Source organism: Myiozetetes cayanensis, unplaced genomic scaffold, assembly GCF_022539395.1.
Source record: "Myiozetetes cayanensis isolate MyiCay16 unplaced genomic scaffold, myiCay2020 scf10, whole genome shotgun sequence".
Lineage (NCBI taxonomy): Eukaryota > Metazoa > Chordata > Aves > Passeriformes > Tyrannidae > Myiozetetes > Myiozetetes cayanensis.
In genome coordinates this window covers 22,590,084-22,605,564 of record NW_026086605.1, presented here as the reverse complement: position 1 = coordinate 22,605,564, position 15,481 = coordinate 22,590,084, and the positions used below count along the sequence as shown (strand labels likewise).

The window sequence follows — 15,481 nt, the reverse complement described above, 5'->3', positions numbered from 1 at the left end:
TCCGCCACCGAGGTTTGGACAGGTCCCCCCACCGCTTCCCGGCCCCTCCGCTCCCGCTCTCCCCGCGGCGGGGGCGGGCACAGGCGGCGGGCGGGGCGGGCACGGGCGGCTCCGCCCGCCCCGGCGGAAGTGCCGGCGGCTGCGGGGCTGCCCTGGGCGCTGGGCGGCGGCCCCGATCCGGCCCCGCCGTGCCCTTGTGCGGGCGCTAATGCTCGGGCCTCCCCGCCGGGAGGGTGCGGTGACTTTCCCTGTGATTAACTAAAACAAGCCAGCGGCGGAGCGGCCGCCTGCTGCCAGTGTGCCCGAGCCGAGCCCGCCGCCGCAGCGGGCAGGTAGCGCCGTGCCCGGCGGGAGGGCAGCGCAGCTCCACCGCCCCTGCCCCCGCTGCCGGCGGGCCGAGGGGCCGGGCTGGGCCCAGGTGGCCCCGGGCAGAGCCGGCGGGAGCAGCGAACGCCCCGAGAGAAGCGCTTGTCTGCGGCCGCCGCGACGGGGCGAGGGCGAGAGGGGCCGGGAGTCAGGGCGGCACCCCCGGGACAGCTCCTGCCGCCCTGCCCGGCCCCGGGCCGGCACAGCCCCCTCTCATCAGCCCCCTCTCCCGCTCGCTGACCGGCACTCCCTCCGAGACGAGCGCTGTTGGACGGAAAATAAAGTCTAAAAGGAAAAAATAACGCCTGTTAAATCTACCTCCAGCTAGTTCATCGCCCGAAAAGAGAGGGGCAAAGCGCGTATGCCTGCGTGGGGGTGCCAGGAGAAAGATGAGTGTTTCTTTCATTAACCTAATGGTAATTGCAAAAAGACTCCCTTTTTGTCAGCTTCACCTAATCAAAACCGAATATCTGTATGTGGCACTGACAAAATCAGTAAAACTTCACCTTCGACTTTATTGATCTGAACAGACAGGCAGAGTTTTCTATGGTGTTCAATTTAGGGAATTAAAAAAAATCACTCCACTAACAGCATTTGGTACATTTCTAACCCATATGTCACCTCAGTGCTTTAAATAATTATATTTGCATGCAGGGAGTGATTCATAAATATGTCAGGATTGTGAAATATAGGCAGGCATTTCAAACTTTCTATTTAAAAAACATGAATTATGGCCACGAAAAATGTGTTCCCATTTAAGGGTGATACGAAGTATTTGGTGTCTAGTACGGAGGCCCATCCATCATATAGACAATAAAGAGAGTTTTTGCCTGACGTTGGAAATTTATGGTTGCCCTTCTCTGCCCTAATAACTCAAGCATTGTGTCAGCCTGTGACAGCCTTTGCAGAAAAACAGCAACCCTGTTATCAATCAAAAAGCCCTTTTACATTTTTAGCAAAACTCTGATCATCCAGACACCCTTTTAATGTATATATTACATCATTATAGATCATTCTGCACTTTTACTGCAACTCAACAAAATGATCCATCACTTCAGGACAGTTCTGATGAACGCTGATGTAAATTATTTGCACGTTGCTAGTACAGTACAAAATGAAAAATGTACTTTAGGTGGAATTAATTTTAGGGTGTAAAAAGTTAAAAATGAGAGCAGTGGGGATTAGAGGAGACCTAAATGCATCATTAGGGATGACTGAAAACAAGCTAATAGTTATTAAAAATTAAGATTATTTTAACCTTTTGGGATCATGAACCTAGACTATTTCAAGAAAATAGCTAAGATATATTGCATGCTTCTCCCTGTCCCTACTCTCTGTCCAAGAGTTGCTGTCTTATAATTGAGTCGAGTATTATTATTCATTTGTCATTTGGGTGTTTAGATAAGGTTAATTATTGGGGTTTCAGTGCATTTTCCAGTCATATCCTTAAAACTTTTCCTTCTATCTCAAAAGACGTTGTTCCTATGCTGTTCCTTACTCTCTCGAAGACGCATCTGGTTGATCTACACAGGTTTCCATAACAAATTTGTCAATAAACACTCTCTGCATTTGGGATCCGAGTGACAAAGCTAAAGATCGCCTCCATTTGTGTGCCATAGTTAATTTCTGAGGGATTACTGTAACCAAATATGTGCTTAGTTGGTATAATTCTCCCCCATAGCCTCCAGGCTTTTGCAGAAGATAAACACAAAGATGTCTTTATGATTGCTGAGATTGAATGATCAGACCAAGGTGTTACAAAAGCTAAAAGACTTTTTTTTTTTTCCCCCACTCTTAGAATCTAGACAGCAAATACCAATTCAGGTACATACGTACGAATTAGGAAACGTGTTCACTCGCTTTGGGCTCGATCATTTTAATCGTAGTACGTTTAAGAACATGACACTAAAAATCTCCATGCACTTAACAGGAAACATACCCAGCCTTGCTCGTGTCATTGCACTCATTTGACTTGCTCTCTCCCTCTAGAAAGTTACCTTAAGGCGTATTTTAAATAACAGCTGTTTGCATAAGAAACACTTTAAACATAAAAGAAGGTAGATTTGGAAAATAGCTGTTGGTAAACGGGTTTCAACGCAGGAGTAAAAATTTTCACACTCACATGAAACAATGTCAATAGGGAAATCTGTCAAAGGGCTTTAAAGGGAAAGGTTGGGGTGGTTTTGTTATTATTAGGTGCATTAATCTCTTCCTTATCTCAGTGTAACAAAAGTAACAAAATTAGACAAACTCGGTCGAAGACATTCTAGGAGAAGGTATATTTCCAAAAGCAGTAAACAATCAACCAACTAAACAAAAGTGATTTTCTACTCCTCTAGTAAAAATACCATTGACTACTAAAATTCACGTTCACATAAACGTGACTATTATTTTGAAGATGGCTCTAAAATTATCACTGCTTATAAAACGATTACCTACATCTCATGCGGAGTAAAATATATACTGCTTCTATGTGTTAGAAACGTAATTACAAGCATAAGGGTAAATATTTTCAGATACTATGCGAATAGGGTTTGGAAATCTTACTTTCTGTTGGCAAGCTTTCAAACTATTAGTTTTAATAACATTCTGGAATAAATACCCCACACCTCTGGCTGATACCTAGGCAGATACATCAGCTATTAGCTGAGCACATGCAGTCTCGATTAAAAAAAAAAAAAAAAAAAAAAAAACCAAAAAGGAAAAATGCCTCTCTCCAAACGTACATATTCGTGGTGTGGTATTTCTGATAACCCATCACATTTCCTACCTTTTTATAAGAAGTATTAACATTCTTGTGAGGAAAAAAAAAAAAAAGAAGATGCACTGTTTGCAAAAATCTAAAATCTATTGCAATGAATATCTTAATAAAAGCCTTGGGGTAGATAGTGAAACGCAAGTACTATCAAAGGAAAAAATTTGACACACCGGATGGACAGACAGGTAGCTGAATTGTGATACACAGAGAAATACAGCCCAGACACAACTCAGCAACTATGCTTCTGTTAATTAAAATCTTAATCTTTTTCGAAACGATAGAAAAGAGGGGGTAAAACGAAAAAAAACCACCAAACAAACAGAAAAAAAAAGCCCTAAAGGGCCTGTAGAGTTGTTGCTGTTCAGTTTAAAAGACTAAACGCCCTTTTCCAACATGATCTACAGAAGCTGACACTTAAATGGCAAGAGAGCAAGCTCGCAGAGCAGGCACGCTGGTGTCGAGGTTTCTGCAGTTCCCTCTCCCGAGGGAAAAATAGTCAGTCAGTCCGGGTTTTTTGGGTGATCCTGACCAGGGTTTGCAGCTCGCCAGCCTGACCTGTCAAGCGGATTATTTTAGAGGGAGATTAATAGGGGAGGCGGGCTGCAATAATAATCGTTTTGTTTGATGTGACAACTTTGATAGGCGTTGATTTACTTACAAACTGATAGGCTTTTAATTGAGCGCCTCCATCCAGCTTGAGATGAAAGGAAAACCGCATTGAAAAGCTGCCCGAGTGCCCTCGAGCCTCAATACTGATTAGCCATCTCGACAGTGAATAGTTCAAGGCATTTTCAAACTTTTTTTCCTCTCTCGCTCTCGCTCTCCTCTCCTCCTCAAATATCTGCCAGCCCACTCCTTTTTAAGAGAAAATAAATCATTTCCATTGTGTGCAAATAAAATCGACTTGACATGCTTGCCAATAGCTGGTAGGTAAAGGAAAGTGTGGACTGGCACTTGTTAATTAATTCCCCCTTTGCTCTCCTTTTTTTTTTTTAAGTTACAATTTTCCTTTGTAAGAGGAGGAAGACGGGTTCCAACCCTTAGGTTTTGTGTTTTTTTCTTCAAAAGAATAAAAGCAACAGCCACCAAAACTTCAACAAGACTACACAAGTAAACGCCAAACAGCAAACCATCTGCACGGACTCATTAAACAAGGATCCCTCGCGAAGGTAACGAGCTGGACAGAATCCCTCTTCTTCAGCTCAAGAGAGGAAAGGAGCCCGCAGCAGCCAAATCACAAACTACGCACCGCTTTCAAGCTGCAGCCCCGCCGCCCGCCCGATCTTACGCGTGTGCATCCTAACTCCGAGCCCCTCGCTGGGAATCGTTTTCTGCGTGTGTTAAGCGCAGTGAACAAGCTCTCATAGCTCAAAAATGCTTTGGAGGGCGCAAAGGGGAGGGGATGTCTTGGGGCTGATTTTTTTTACAAGCTTCTACATAAAAAAGTTTACAATACTGAGTGTGATTTAAATCTCATTTCAAAGGCTGAGTGGGGAAAAAAAAAAAAAGAAAATAAAAAAAAAGAAAAAGCTGTCCTCTGAAGTTGCTAATTAAATTGCCCTCTGCTGCTTCTACTTCAGCCAGGAAGATCGGGGTTCGTGCTGTTCCCCCCCGCTCCTTTCCCGGCTTTTCCCGTCGGTGCGCTGCCTGTTTTACACATGTACCGGCTCTCGCCTTTGCTTCCCTGGCTTACAAGTAAAACAACCCCTTCCCCGAAATCACCCTCACCTCCATAAGAAAAGAGAGAGGGAAGGGAAAATGGGGAGGGGGGAGCCTTCTCACAGCTGACTCTACCTTAAGACAATTAATCTTTAGTCTTTCACCCTGGGAGGCAGGATAAATACAACGAGAAAACAGATAGGAGTCTCCTCGGTCCTGTAAGGAAAACAGCTGTTCCAAGCACTTTAATGCAAATGAACACAAATGAAGGTTTCAGCTTTTTTTTTTTTTTTTTTTCTTCTTCCAGAGTTTTACTGCACTCCATTTATCAATTGGACTTGACAACAAAAGAAAGAACTGGGGGAAAACCTGGGGCAGATTCAAGTCACTTCCACTCTAGATAAAGGAAGGGGGGAGTTCCTTGAGGGCAAGATGTGGGTCTTGTCAGTCCTATTGCAATATCGTGGTTTTTTATGCAAGGTTTCTTTCTCTACCTTCCCCCCCCGCCTTTTAATTTTGACGGTCGTGCAAGATGACCGCGCTGATTGCAAAATGAAAGTACGTTTATGACTCTCCACTGAGAAGTTGTGGCAATAAGCCTTATGCTTTCAGAGAAAATATAGAAATTTAAAAGTTTGTTAAAATTAATCGCATCTTTATAGAAGCTAAAGGAGTTACGCGTATTTATCTTATTCTATACAGTAAAAGAGCAAAGTGGTTTAAATAAAATACAGCAGATATACTTACTGTGCTGCAAGATTTAAAGGGGATCGCTTTACGGGGGTGGGGGAAGGGGGGGATACCTACGAAAACCTTCCTTACATTTACCTCATAAGAAGAGCAGATCATTAAAGGCTATCTGACAAATCTGTTTAGGGACTGGGGCAGATCGGTGTTTCAAGGGAAGAAAAAGGACTTGGTTCAGCAGAGAAAGTGAAAGTCCTTCCTCTCGTCCAACCGTTCCAGGATCAGCGCCTGTTCTGGTTGGAGTCCAGGTCAGGAATTGGACGCGACCCCTAAAGCACTTGCCTTGTTCTTCACTTGTCAAACGTGTTTTATCTCTAAGTGACCTTTTTGTTAATGTTGTAGATTGTGTGGGCCACCATGTCAGATCCGGAAACAAAAGTAAAAGATTGATTAACACATTTTGCCCGTGAAAAAATGTTATGGGATGAGGAGGTGGGGGGATAGTGGGATGCAACGTACAAAGAGAAAAGAAAAAGGCAATCCAGCGACTTGAAGGACTGCGGACTCCGCTCGGGGCATCTGGCGGCACGGTAAAACCGGGGTTGGGAGCAGAGAATCCGGTACCCTTCGGGACTGCACAGACACAAAGCAGGACGTGTGTAATGCCCGAGTGGATACTGTGTGCATATCCACAAGGTTCTCAACACAGCCTGGCTGAAATCAAACACATAAATGGCGAACCAATACTCTCACTAAGGCGAGGGGCCGCATTCCCAGGGCCCCGATGCCAGCGACCGGTTCAGCCCGGCGCGTACAGAGGCGAAGGACTCTTATTCGAGGAGGACGAAGGGGGAAGAGGAAGAAGAGCCCAGCAGCCCTCTTCGGCAGGGCAGTGAGGAATCTGGGGAGGGCTACCGGGTGCTGGCACACAAATCCAGTTTACTCGAAGGATTTATTCTGTAAATTAAATGGCTTTTTCTCCCGAGGAGCCCGTCTCTCCCTCTGTTTTCCTTCCTCCCTCTCTCTCCTTCTCCCTTCAAGTCACACCAGGCTTGTAATCAGCAACAAAAGCTGACATAAATCAAGGGCGGATTGACAGGGGCTGACAAATAACTGATTGATTGCGGTTGGGGAGCACTGACAATTGACGGCGGGGCGGAGAGTCCCGAAAGGCGGCGGCGGGCGGTGCGTGACAGCCCCTCGTGTGACGAGCGGCCTCCCCCAATCCCGCCGCGCTCCCCGCGCCGCCGCAGCGCCCCGGCCCCCGCCCGCCGGCGACGCGCAGCCCGGCGCTCTGCAGGTTCTCGGCCGAGCCTTCCCCGCGTTGCCAGGCGGGAGGGGCGGGAAAAGCGCCCCGAGACCCTTCCGCGGGGCCCGGAGGGGACACGGCGCGGTGGCGGCCGCGGAGCTGCCCTGGCGGACTGTCCCCGGGGCCGGGGGCCGCAGGCCGGGTCCGTGAGCGCCGTGCTTGGCGGGCGGCGGGTCGTGCTCGGGGCGGTGTGCGAGAGGCAGGGGCAGACGCGGGGAGGCCGGCGAAGCCCCCGGCCGACCCCCGCCAGGAGCGGCGCCCCCGGCCCCGCGGCCGCCCCCACCGCTGCCTGCGATCCGCGCTGGCTGCGGAGGGAGAAAAACGTTCGCAGCGCGTGATGTGAAACACAGAATTAACGCCCATCCCATCCCAGGAGCGAAAACAAGGAAGGAGGGGAGGGGAGAGGGAAGGCGGACGAGGAAGGGAAGAGAAAAAAAAAAAAAAGGAAAGAGAGTGAGAGACCATTACAAACGGAGAAAAAAAAAAAAAAAAAAAGCCCCAGAAAAGGGAACGTCACATCCCCTTGACCCTCCAATCACCTCGGGGTCCCATTTGATTGGAAGGCGGCAAAGGCTTTAATCTCAGACTAATTCAGCTGCTTTTGAAGTGAGTTTCTTTGCCAGATCCCGGGCTGGATGGGCAGCGGCTCGCATCACAGCTGAGCGGCGGAGGCGAGCGCTCCGCTCCGCGCCAGCCGGGGGAGCCGAGAGCGGCCGAGGGGGACCGCGGCACACGCTCGCAGCCCCCACCCCCGCCCCCAGCACAGCCCAAGGATTACTCGGCTTTTTTTTCCTCCTCTTTCTCTTCGGCCGGCTCCCCCTTTCCCTCCCCCTCCCCACCCACGCCCTCCCCGCCAGAGAGAGCCACGGGACGTTGTATGTTTGTTTTTCTGCTCGGGGGGCGTGTGGCTTTTTTCCTTTCTCGCCCGCAGAAAGCGAGTGAGCGTTTCCGAGTGCGAGCGGCGCCACTTGCCCCAGTTTTCATGCGAGGTTTTGGGTCATGATCACATCGCCCTCGCTTTCTGCTATAAGAAGTAGTAAGCGCAGCAGCAGTCTCAGCGAGCCCGGAGGCAGCCCCCGCCGCAGCCGCAGCGCCGCCGACCTCGCCGGGCCGAACGGGCACGCTGGGAATAACGGCAGCAGCGCCGCCGCCAAGCCCTGCTTCCACGCCGTCCCACCCTCGGACCCGCTACGCCAAGCCAACCGCCTTCCCATCAAAGTCTTGAAAATGCTCACGGCGCGGACTGGACACATTTTACACCCTGAATACCTGCAGCCTTTACCCTCCACGCCCGTCAGCCCCATCGAGGTAAGGACATCGGAACCAGCCCCGGCCCCCGTCGCTTTCTCCCGTCCCTGCCCGGGCGCTCGCTGTGCATGGCGGCTCCGCCAGCCGCCCTCGGCACTTTCCTGCGCTTTGAAATGCATTTACACCGGGATAGGGGCTTCTTTTGATCTCGAGTTAGTGCGAGGAACTGCTCCTGGGTATTGTTTTCATGTTTACCAGGATAATGTCTAGTTCCTGTATAAATTAAGTTTATCTTTTTGCTATTTTGAGCTCTTTTTTTTTTTTTTCCTTTTTTTCTTTGAGAGGAGGGGTGAGGGGAAGGAAACGACCCGCGCTGGGGTCACGATCCGGCCACGCAAATAAGCAAGCGCTCCGAGTGCCAAACAACCTTGCTTTTGATGGCAGCATTTTGGGGTTGGGGGGGGGACACAGGACGGGACGACACGACGCAGAGAGGGACAGGCTCAAACGTGGGTGCGGCAGGATAACTATTTCGGGTCCCCGACCGATTCCTTTCAAGTACCGACACGCATTTGTACTTCAGAGGCCCTGTTAGTCCCTTTTCTTCTCTGTCGAGATTACCGGTCCCCCTTTGCGTAGCTCGCTGTTTGCGGGACCGAAACTCGAAACGGAGCGGGGTGGTGGGAAGGGTGTGTCCGTGGGAATGAATGATTTCATTAAGGTCTCTGCGGAGCGAGGACACCCCTCTCCCGGGCAGCCCGGCTCGCTGGATAACTCGGGCTCTGTTTATAAATAGTGTCACCAGTCAGCGTGCAGAAATGCTGCAGTCGCTATAGTTCACGGGCACCTTTGCGCGCCCGCACGCCGGAGCGACGCCGAGCGAGCTCCTCGCTGCCCGGGCCGCTGCCAGGGAGGAAGTGGGCACTGAAGGCGACCACGACTGGCTCCCAGGAATACGAAAATCCCCAGCCCTTTTTAAAGGCTTTACGGAAAATGGTGCATTCAGGGGAGGGGGCTGTCAAGGTGATGAATGCGCACAAAATTATTCGTTACTTCCAGACTGTACTCTGCAAAAACCTACGGGACAAGAGTCGTAGGTGTGCACTGGGTTTTTTCTTAGACCCCGATTAAATCTCTGTCTTTGTGTGTCCTTCTGATTTCCGCAGCTGGATGCGAAGAAGAGTCCCCTGGCCCTTTTGGCACAAACTTGCTCGCAGATAGGGAAGCCGGACCCGTCCCCTTCATCCAAACTCTCTTCGGTCACCTCCAATGGCTCCGGAGGCGACAAGGACTCCAAGTCGGGCCCCTTGAAGCTCAGTGACATCGGCGTGGAGGACAAGTCGAGCTTCAAGCCGTACTCCAAGCCGGGCGCGGAGAAGAAGGAGCCGGGGGCGGCAGGCTGCGCGGGCGCCCCCGCCGCGGGGGTCGCGGCCGGGGAGAAGTCGGGATTCCGGGTGCCGAGCGCCACCTGCCAGCCGTTCACCCCAAGGACAGGCAGCCCCAACTCCAGCGCCTCCGCCTGCTCGCCGGGGCTGCTGCCGGCCGAGGGCAAAGGCGGGGAGGACAAAAAAGACTCGGAGGGCTGCGGAAAGAGCGGTAACTCCGGCTCGGAGGGAGGCACCACCAGCATCAGCCACAGCCGGATTAGCGTGAGCTGTGCCGGGATTAACGTGGAGGTCAACCAGCACCAGGAGAGCACGCCGGGCTCCAAGCCCATCGCATCGGACTCCGCCTCCTCCTGTAGCAGCACCACCGCCACCTCCTCCACCTCCGTCCTGGGCTCCGGCCTCGTGGCCCCCGTCTCCCCTTACAAGCCGGGACAGACCGTCTTCCCCCTGCCCCCGGCGGGCATGAGCTACCCAGGGACGCTGGCTGGAGCCTACGCCGGCTACCCGCCCCAGTTCCTGCCGCATGGAGTGGCTCTGGACCCCACCAAATCCTCCAGCCTGGTGGGAGCCCAGCTGGCCGCCGCCAGCAGCCTGGGCTGCAGCAAGCCGGCGGGGTCGAGCCCGCTGGCGGGCGCGTCGCCGCCGTCGGTGATGACGGCGAGCCTGTGCCGAGACCCGTACTGCCTGAGCTACCACTGCGCCAGCCACCTGGCAGGCGCCGCCGGCGCCTCCTGCGCCCACGACCAGGCCCTCAAGTCCGGATACCCCCTCGTCTACCCCACCCACCCTTTGCACAGCGTCCACTCCTCGCTGACCGGCGCCACGCCGCCCTCACTGGCCGGCCACCCTTTGTACCCCTACGGCTTCATGCTCCCCAACGACCCCCAGCCGCACATCTGCAACTGGGTGTCGGCCAACGGACCCTGCGACAAGCGCTTTGCCACCTCGGAGGAGCTGCTTAGCCACTTGCGGACCCATACTGCCTTCCCTGGCACTGATAAACTCCTCTCCAGCTACCCCAGCTCCTCGTCGCTGGCCAGCGCGGCGGCCGCAGCCATGGCATGCCACATGCACATCCCCACGACGGGCGCCCCGGGCAGCCCGGGCACGCTGGCCCTGCGCAGCCCACACCACGCGCTGGGACTCGGCAGCCGCTACCACCCTTACTCCAAGAGCCCCCTGCCCACCCCTGGGGCCCCCGTGCCCGTGCCCGCTGCCACCGGACCCTACTATTCCCCTTACGCACTCTATGGGCAGAGACTCACTACAGCCTCGGCCCTGGGGTACCAGTGAGCGCAGGTAGCGGGGCTTTGACACACAACACAACACAGAGTCTAGCGGTAAGGGAAGGAAGCCCTGCGAAACTTTATAAAAGTTGGAAAGAAAAAAAAAAAATCTGACTTTTTATAAAATAGTGTTCATTTGAGGACTGGATCCATGAGCACTGTATTTATTTATGTTAGCTTCAAGCGGGACAACGAATCATAAAGTGCATTACTTAACTGAGCTCAATAGGTAAAAGTGGAACACCCATTGTAGAATATAAATAAAAAGATAGAGGTCTTCTCTTTAATGTTACTTTAAAATTGCTATGATTGTATTGTACGTTCTTATTTAATGTCTCATTGAAACAAAAAAAAATTTACATGCATGTTTGTTACTAAAAAACAACTCGCAATTTGTCAGTTATAATTTCAAATTGCAATTATTTTTAAGGTGTATACCCTTGAAAGAGAATTGGTATTTTTTTGTATGTATTCTGGAAGAAAAACAAAAACAATTCTATTCCAAAAACCTCATTTGCCTTATTTTGTTCTTTAAAAGGAACACTTAACTATTTTTAATTTTTAAGTCCACCCTGTGAAAAGGGTTAAGTAAGGTTTACGTCATGTACTAAAATAGACAATGTATCGCTTTAAAGATTAAAATTCCGTATATTTGATGTATTAAAAGGTTTTACCTTTTTTTTTTTTTTTTTTAAATACGCTTTGATTCTGTTATAAAACCCGAGTAGGTCTTGGATGGAGGCAACTGCTAATTTCTCCTTAAGCGTTTATTCAATTTTAATTAAAAATTAAAAAAAAAAAAAAACAAATCCCAAGTTTTTTTTTATTGTAACCCCAGGGCTCTCTAAAAAAATAATCAGACAGAGTTGGGTTTTTTTCCTCTCTTCAGTAGAATTTGCTGGCACTAAGTAGGAAAGCTGAGAATTGCTTAAATCTCGATCCCTTTCTTATAGCAGATAAACTTTTTTAAAAAATGTTTTTACTGTGAAAAATCTGATTTTTAAAACTAGTTTTCAATTCTTTAGAAAGAACAGGGAGGCAAGACTGATTTGTAAAAGTGTAAGACGGTTATCCGAAAGCTATTTTTTTTACAATGTAATGCATTCATCTCTTTCTAAATGAGAAGTTCAGAAGCAATTAGGGAAGCGCTGTTTGAGCTTATCCAGTTATTTTCAATTTCTCTCTTCAGTTCGCACCGCAGCACAAACGATCATCACCTTAAAAAAAAATCGGACAACTCTGAAAACTCATTGTCTTTTAAAAAAGGAAGGGACGGGAAAAAAAAAAAAAAAAAAAAAGGAAGCCATCCGTTATTTGGTCCGAGTTTGCTCTTTACTGAAGTACGGTGCTAAACTCGACGTGTTACCGAGAGGGGCTGCCCCTGCCTGCGCCGCGTCTCTGCCTCCCCAGCCGGGCTTCCTTGCGGCCAAGGGCCACCGTCCGGCGCCGGCTCGTCGTCCTGCATTCAGGTAGGAGCGGGAGCTGCGACGGCAAAGCCAGAGCAGCTACCGAAACTGCGGAACAAACCGTTGCAGCCGGGATAGTCGGAAAAACGATCCCAAAGTCTGCAAAAGCGATGCCAGCGAAGGGCTTTGCCCCGCGGTGTGCCAGGCGCTCGCAGGCAGCGGCTCAGGCGGGGCAGGGTCCCCGCTGCCCCTCGCTCAGCCCTCTCTCCCCACGCTGTCGCCTGCCCTTGCCCCGGCCCCAGCGCGAACCGCTGGCGGGGGGGAAAGTTGCAAGCGGCGACTTTGCTTGACAAATCACTGGGTTTTCTCCCTCGTTCTGGATCTCCCCCACAATATAATTACTGTTCAAAGTTTCCCGTGGTGCCCAGATGCTAATTAGTCTAATACATTTACTCCAGATAATTAGTGGAAGTTAGCGTTAATGTGCGAAGGCGAGAAGAGCAGCAAGCTAAATGGAGCTCCAGCGCTCGCCGGGCCGTCCCGGCACCCGGCACGGCGCGATTGCTGAGGCCGGGCCGGGCCCGGGACCGCGGCGGGGGCCGGGATGCTCATGGGGACTCCGGGTGCGGGGCCGCGCTGCGGCTCTTTTGGGACGTTGGCCGAAAGCGGCATGGGAAACGCTTTGTGATTTAACCAAATGTATTCCCCCCCCCCCCCCCCCCCAACGCGGCCTTAAATGGAAGAGGGACCATTGCGAATCTCTGCTTTCGGGAATGTAAAACGAGCTCTCGTTATGAACTGATGAGTTAAAGAAGGGGAGGAGAGGGCAATGCTGTCAACTGCACCAAGTAAACTTCAGTAATAAAATAAAAAGCGGATACAAATACAGCAAGTAATCGAAAGAAGGGCTTCTCGTGTCGGGGGTGATGGTTGTAGAGGATTCATCCAGCGAGTCCGAGAAAGGCAGAAAAAGCTCGCAGTCCTCTGACTACGCCGCACGGCCCCCGCCCTCTCCTGCAGCCCGTCCAGACTGCCCTCCCCGCTTCGCTATTTTAACTACTCTTAATTCGAAGAAAATTACATTTCAGGCTCCATCTGGGTGTGCGAGCAACAATTACAGATTTGCCGCGATTAAAACACATCACTATCGCCACGCTCCTCTCCTATTCATGTATTTTACAATTACAGATCTCTAACAGCTGCAGCTCAGACTTCTCTAGCCAAACCTCATCGGCCATCAGGTGCTGCAGGGACGATTTTGAGAAGAGGGAGGAGGGAGGCATTTCTGTGTCCTAGAACCCTAACTGCAGTTTTGCGGATTTCAGCTCTTAAAAGTTATATACAAAGATGCTGATGCAAGTGATGAAATGAACGCTTAATGTTGTTATTACTGTTTTGCTCAGATACTGTCCCGGAGATTAAAGAAAAATTAAAATAGCTTATTTTATATGTAGAGTGGTGGTAAGGAAGTCTGTCTTACAGACTTGTTAAGTATTTGACCTGGCAAGTGCCACCTAGAATTTTGATATTAATCTAGGAAATTCGCATTTTTTTCTAATAGAGATTGACTTATGGACATTAATGTTTTTAGGTAAAAGGACTGCATTTGTTATTCCTCCCCCCCTCCCCATTCTTACTAACTGGATGGGTTGTGGATTTGACAGCAGCCGCTGGTCCATGCCACCGAACTAAAATAATTTCACAGTGAAAAACCAGCTCGAGAGGACAAGCAACAGAAGGGCAAAACCCATCAAAACCCGAAACTGTGATCAATCTGACCAGAGTCAGGCATACATTAGTGTAAATTAAACAGTTTCGTCTTTCTCACAAATCTTTTTTGAACATTAAAGATAAACTCATGTAATATTTAAATCAACTCTTGTCAGATGCTAAGTGCAAATGAAGAACCAAAATAAAAATTAATGCAGTTTCATCCCCTCTCAAAAGCTTACTCTGGATGCCACTTCGACAAAATACTTCTGATAAGCAACGCTTAGAAAAGAAGGGTCCTGTTTATCTTATCTATGGGGAAATGTAATTAAGGTACTTTTATGAAATAATAAAACACCAGACTCCACAGACAGCAAAGGAGTCTCTGCAATATATCTGAGCCTATATGGGCATATATATCTTGGCTTATGTGTACAAGCCCACACCAAACACGTGCATATACGTTTGCTCGTCTGATTTTAGAGTGCAAAATATACGCTAGAGCTAAACTACAGGATTGCCTTTATTAGGCGAAGATTTTCCTCAGCGATAAGAGACTCCATTTTCTAAGACCGGAAAGTCACCCACTGCCCATCCACTCCCTTTGAAGACACCCTCAACGTAGCCAGCAAGGTACATGCAATATAGTGACTGCGGCTGACCCTCTTCTCTCTAATCCGAGGTTTGTAATGATCTGCCCATACCTACAGCCGAAATCACCCGGGCAGAGGGAATCCTGGAAGGCCCAAACTTTCTGAAACAAAAGTAAATGTGCATTCCTATTCTGTAAAAACAGTGATCAAACTTCATTCTTCCATACTTAGAAAAGACAGAGAGCAATGCTGCCTTGTTTTAATACTGTTGGCTCTCACTCTAGCCTTTCAGTAGAGCACAGTTTAGGGGAGCTTTGTGTTTAGTTTAGTTTGTATGTTTGGGGTTTTATTTTGTTGGGTTTAGGGTTTTTTGTTTGTTTTGATTTTTTTTTTTTAAGTAACAAATCTAAAGTGGAAAATTGCTGGAGTTATCAGCATCAAATCTCCTTTCCATGAACATTTTTGGGTGTAATTTCGGACTTTCCTAACCCCATGCTGAGACACACCCCCACCCCCGATTCTTTCTGCACCATGAAGCATAGCCCGCATTGCTTCACGAACAGACCTGAGGCAGGCAAGCAACCAGTCCTGATCGGAGGCGTCTAATCCCTGCTAAATCTCTTTCTCAGCTCACTCCTAGAAAATTCGGGGCAGGCTACTTTTGTGTTTTTTTTTTTTTTAAGGTAAAATTTTGTTGCGATGAAGCACAGAGGTGTCGGAAGAAAAAAGACGGACCCTGAGTCCGTATGCTCTCACCTCTTTGGAGGTGGAATGCTTTGGCAGCAGAGATGCGGTTGAAATTTGAGCAGATTATACATTTGAGCTTGTGCATAAATACGAAAAGACTGTCTTAATGCTGGATATTTCTCCATCAACATGAACCAGGTGCTGCTGCTGCAAAAATCCCACCTCCGGCCACTTGCTCTGTGCGTGTGTGCGCACACAGCGATGCACAGACTTTGTTCTCTCTTCATGTCTGAAATTCATCAACCGCTCCCCACTCCCAAGCCCCCCCGTCCCCTATGTGGGGAAAAAAAAAAAAAGTGAATCCGTTCAGCTTTGAATATTGTC

General features: G+C 49.4%; 1 protein-coding gene across 1 annotated transcript; it reads left to right on the top strand.

Moving 5' to 3' along the window:
• The first annotated feature begins 7,461 nt into the window (after nucleotides 1-7,461).
• On the top strand, nucleotides 7,462-11,361 carry ZNF503 (zinc finger protein 503). The gene is made up of 2 exons (XM_050337640.1): nucleotides 7,462-8,087; nucleotides 9,194-11,361. The coding sequence occupies exons 1-2, from the start codon at nucleotides 7,779-7,781 to the stop codon at nucleotides 10,706-10,708; spliced, it is 1,824 nt and encodes a 607-aa protein (XP_050193597.1). The 5' UTR covers nucleotides 7,462-7,778; the 3' UTR covers nucleotides 10,709-11,361.
• The last annotated feature ends 4,120 nt before the right edge of the window (nucleotides 11,362-15,481 follow it).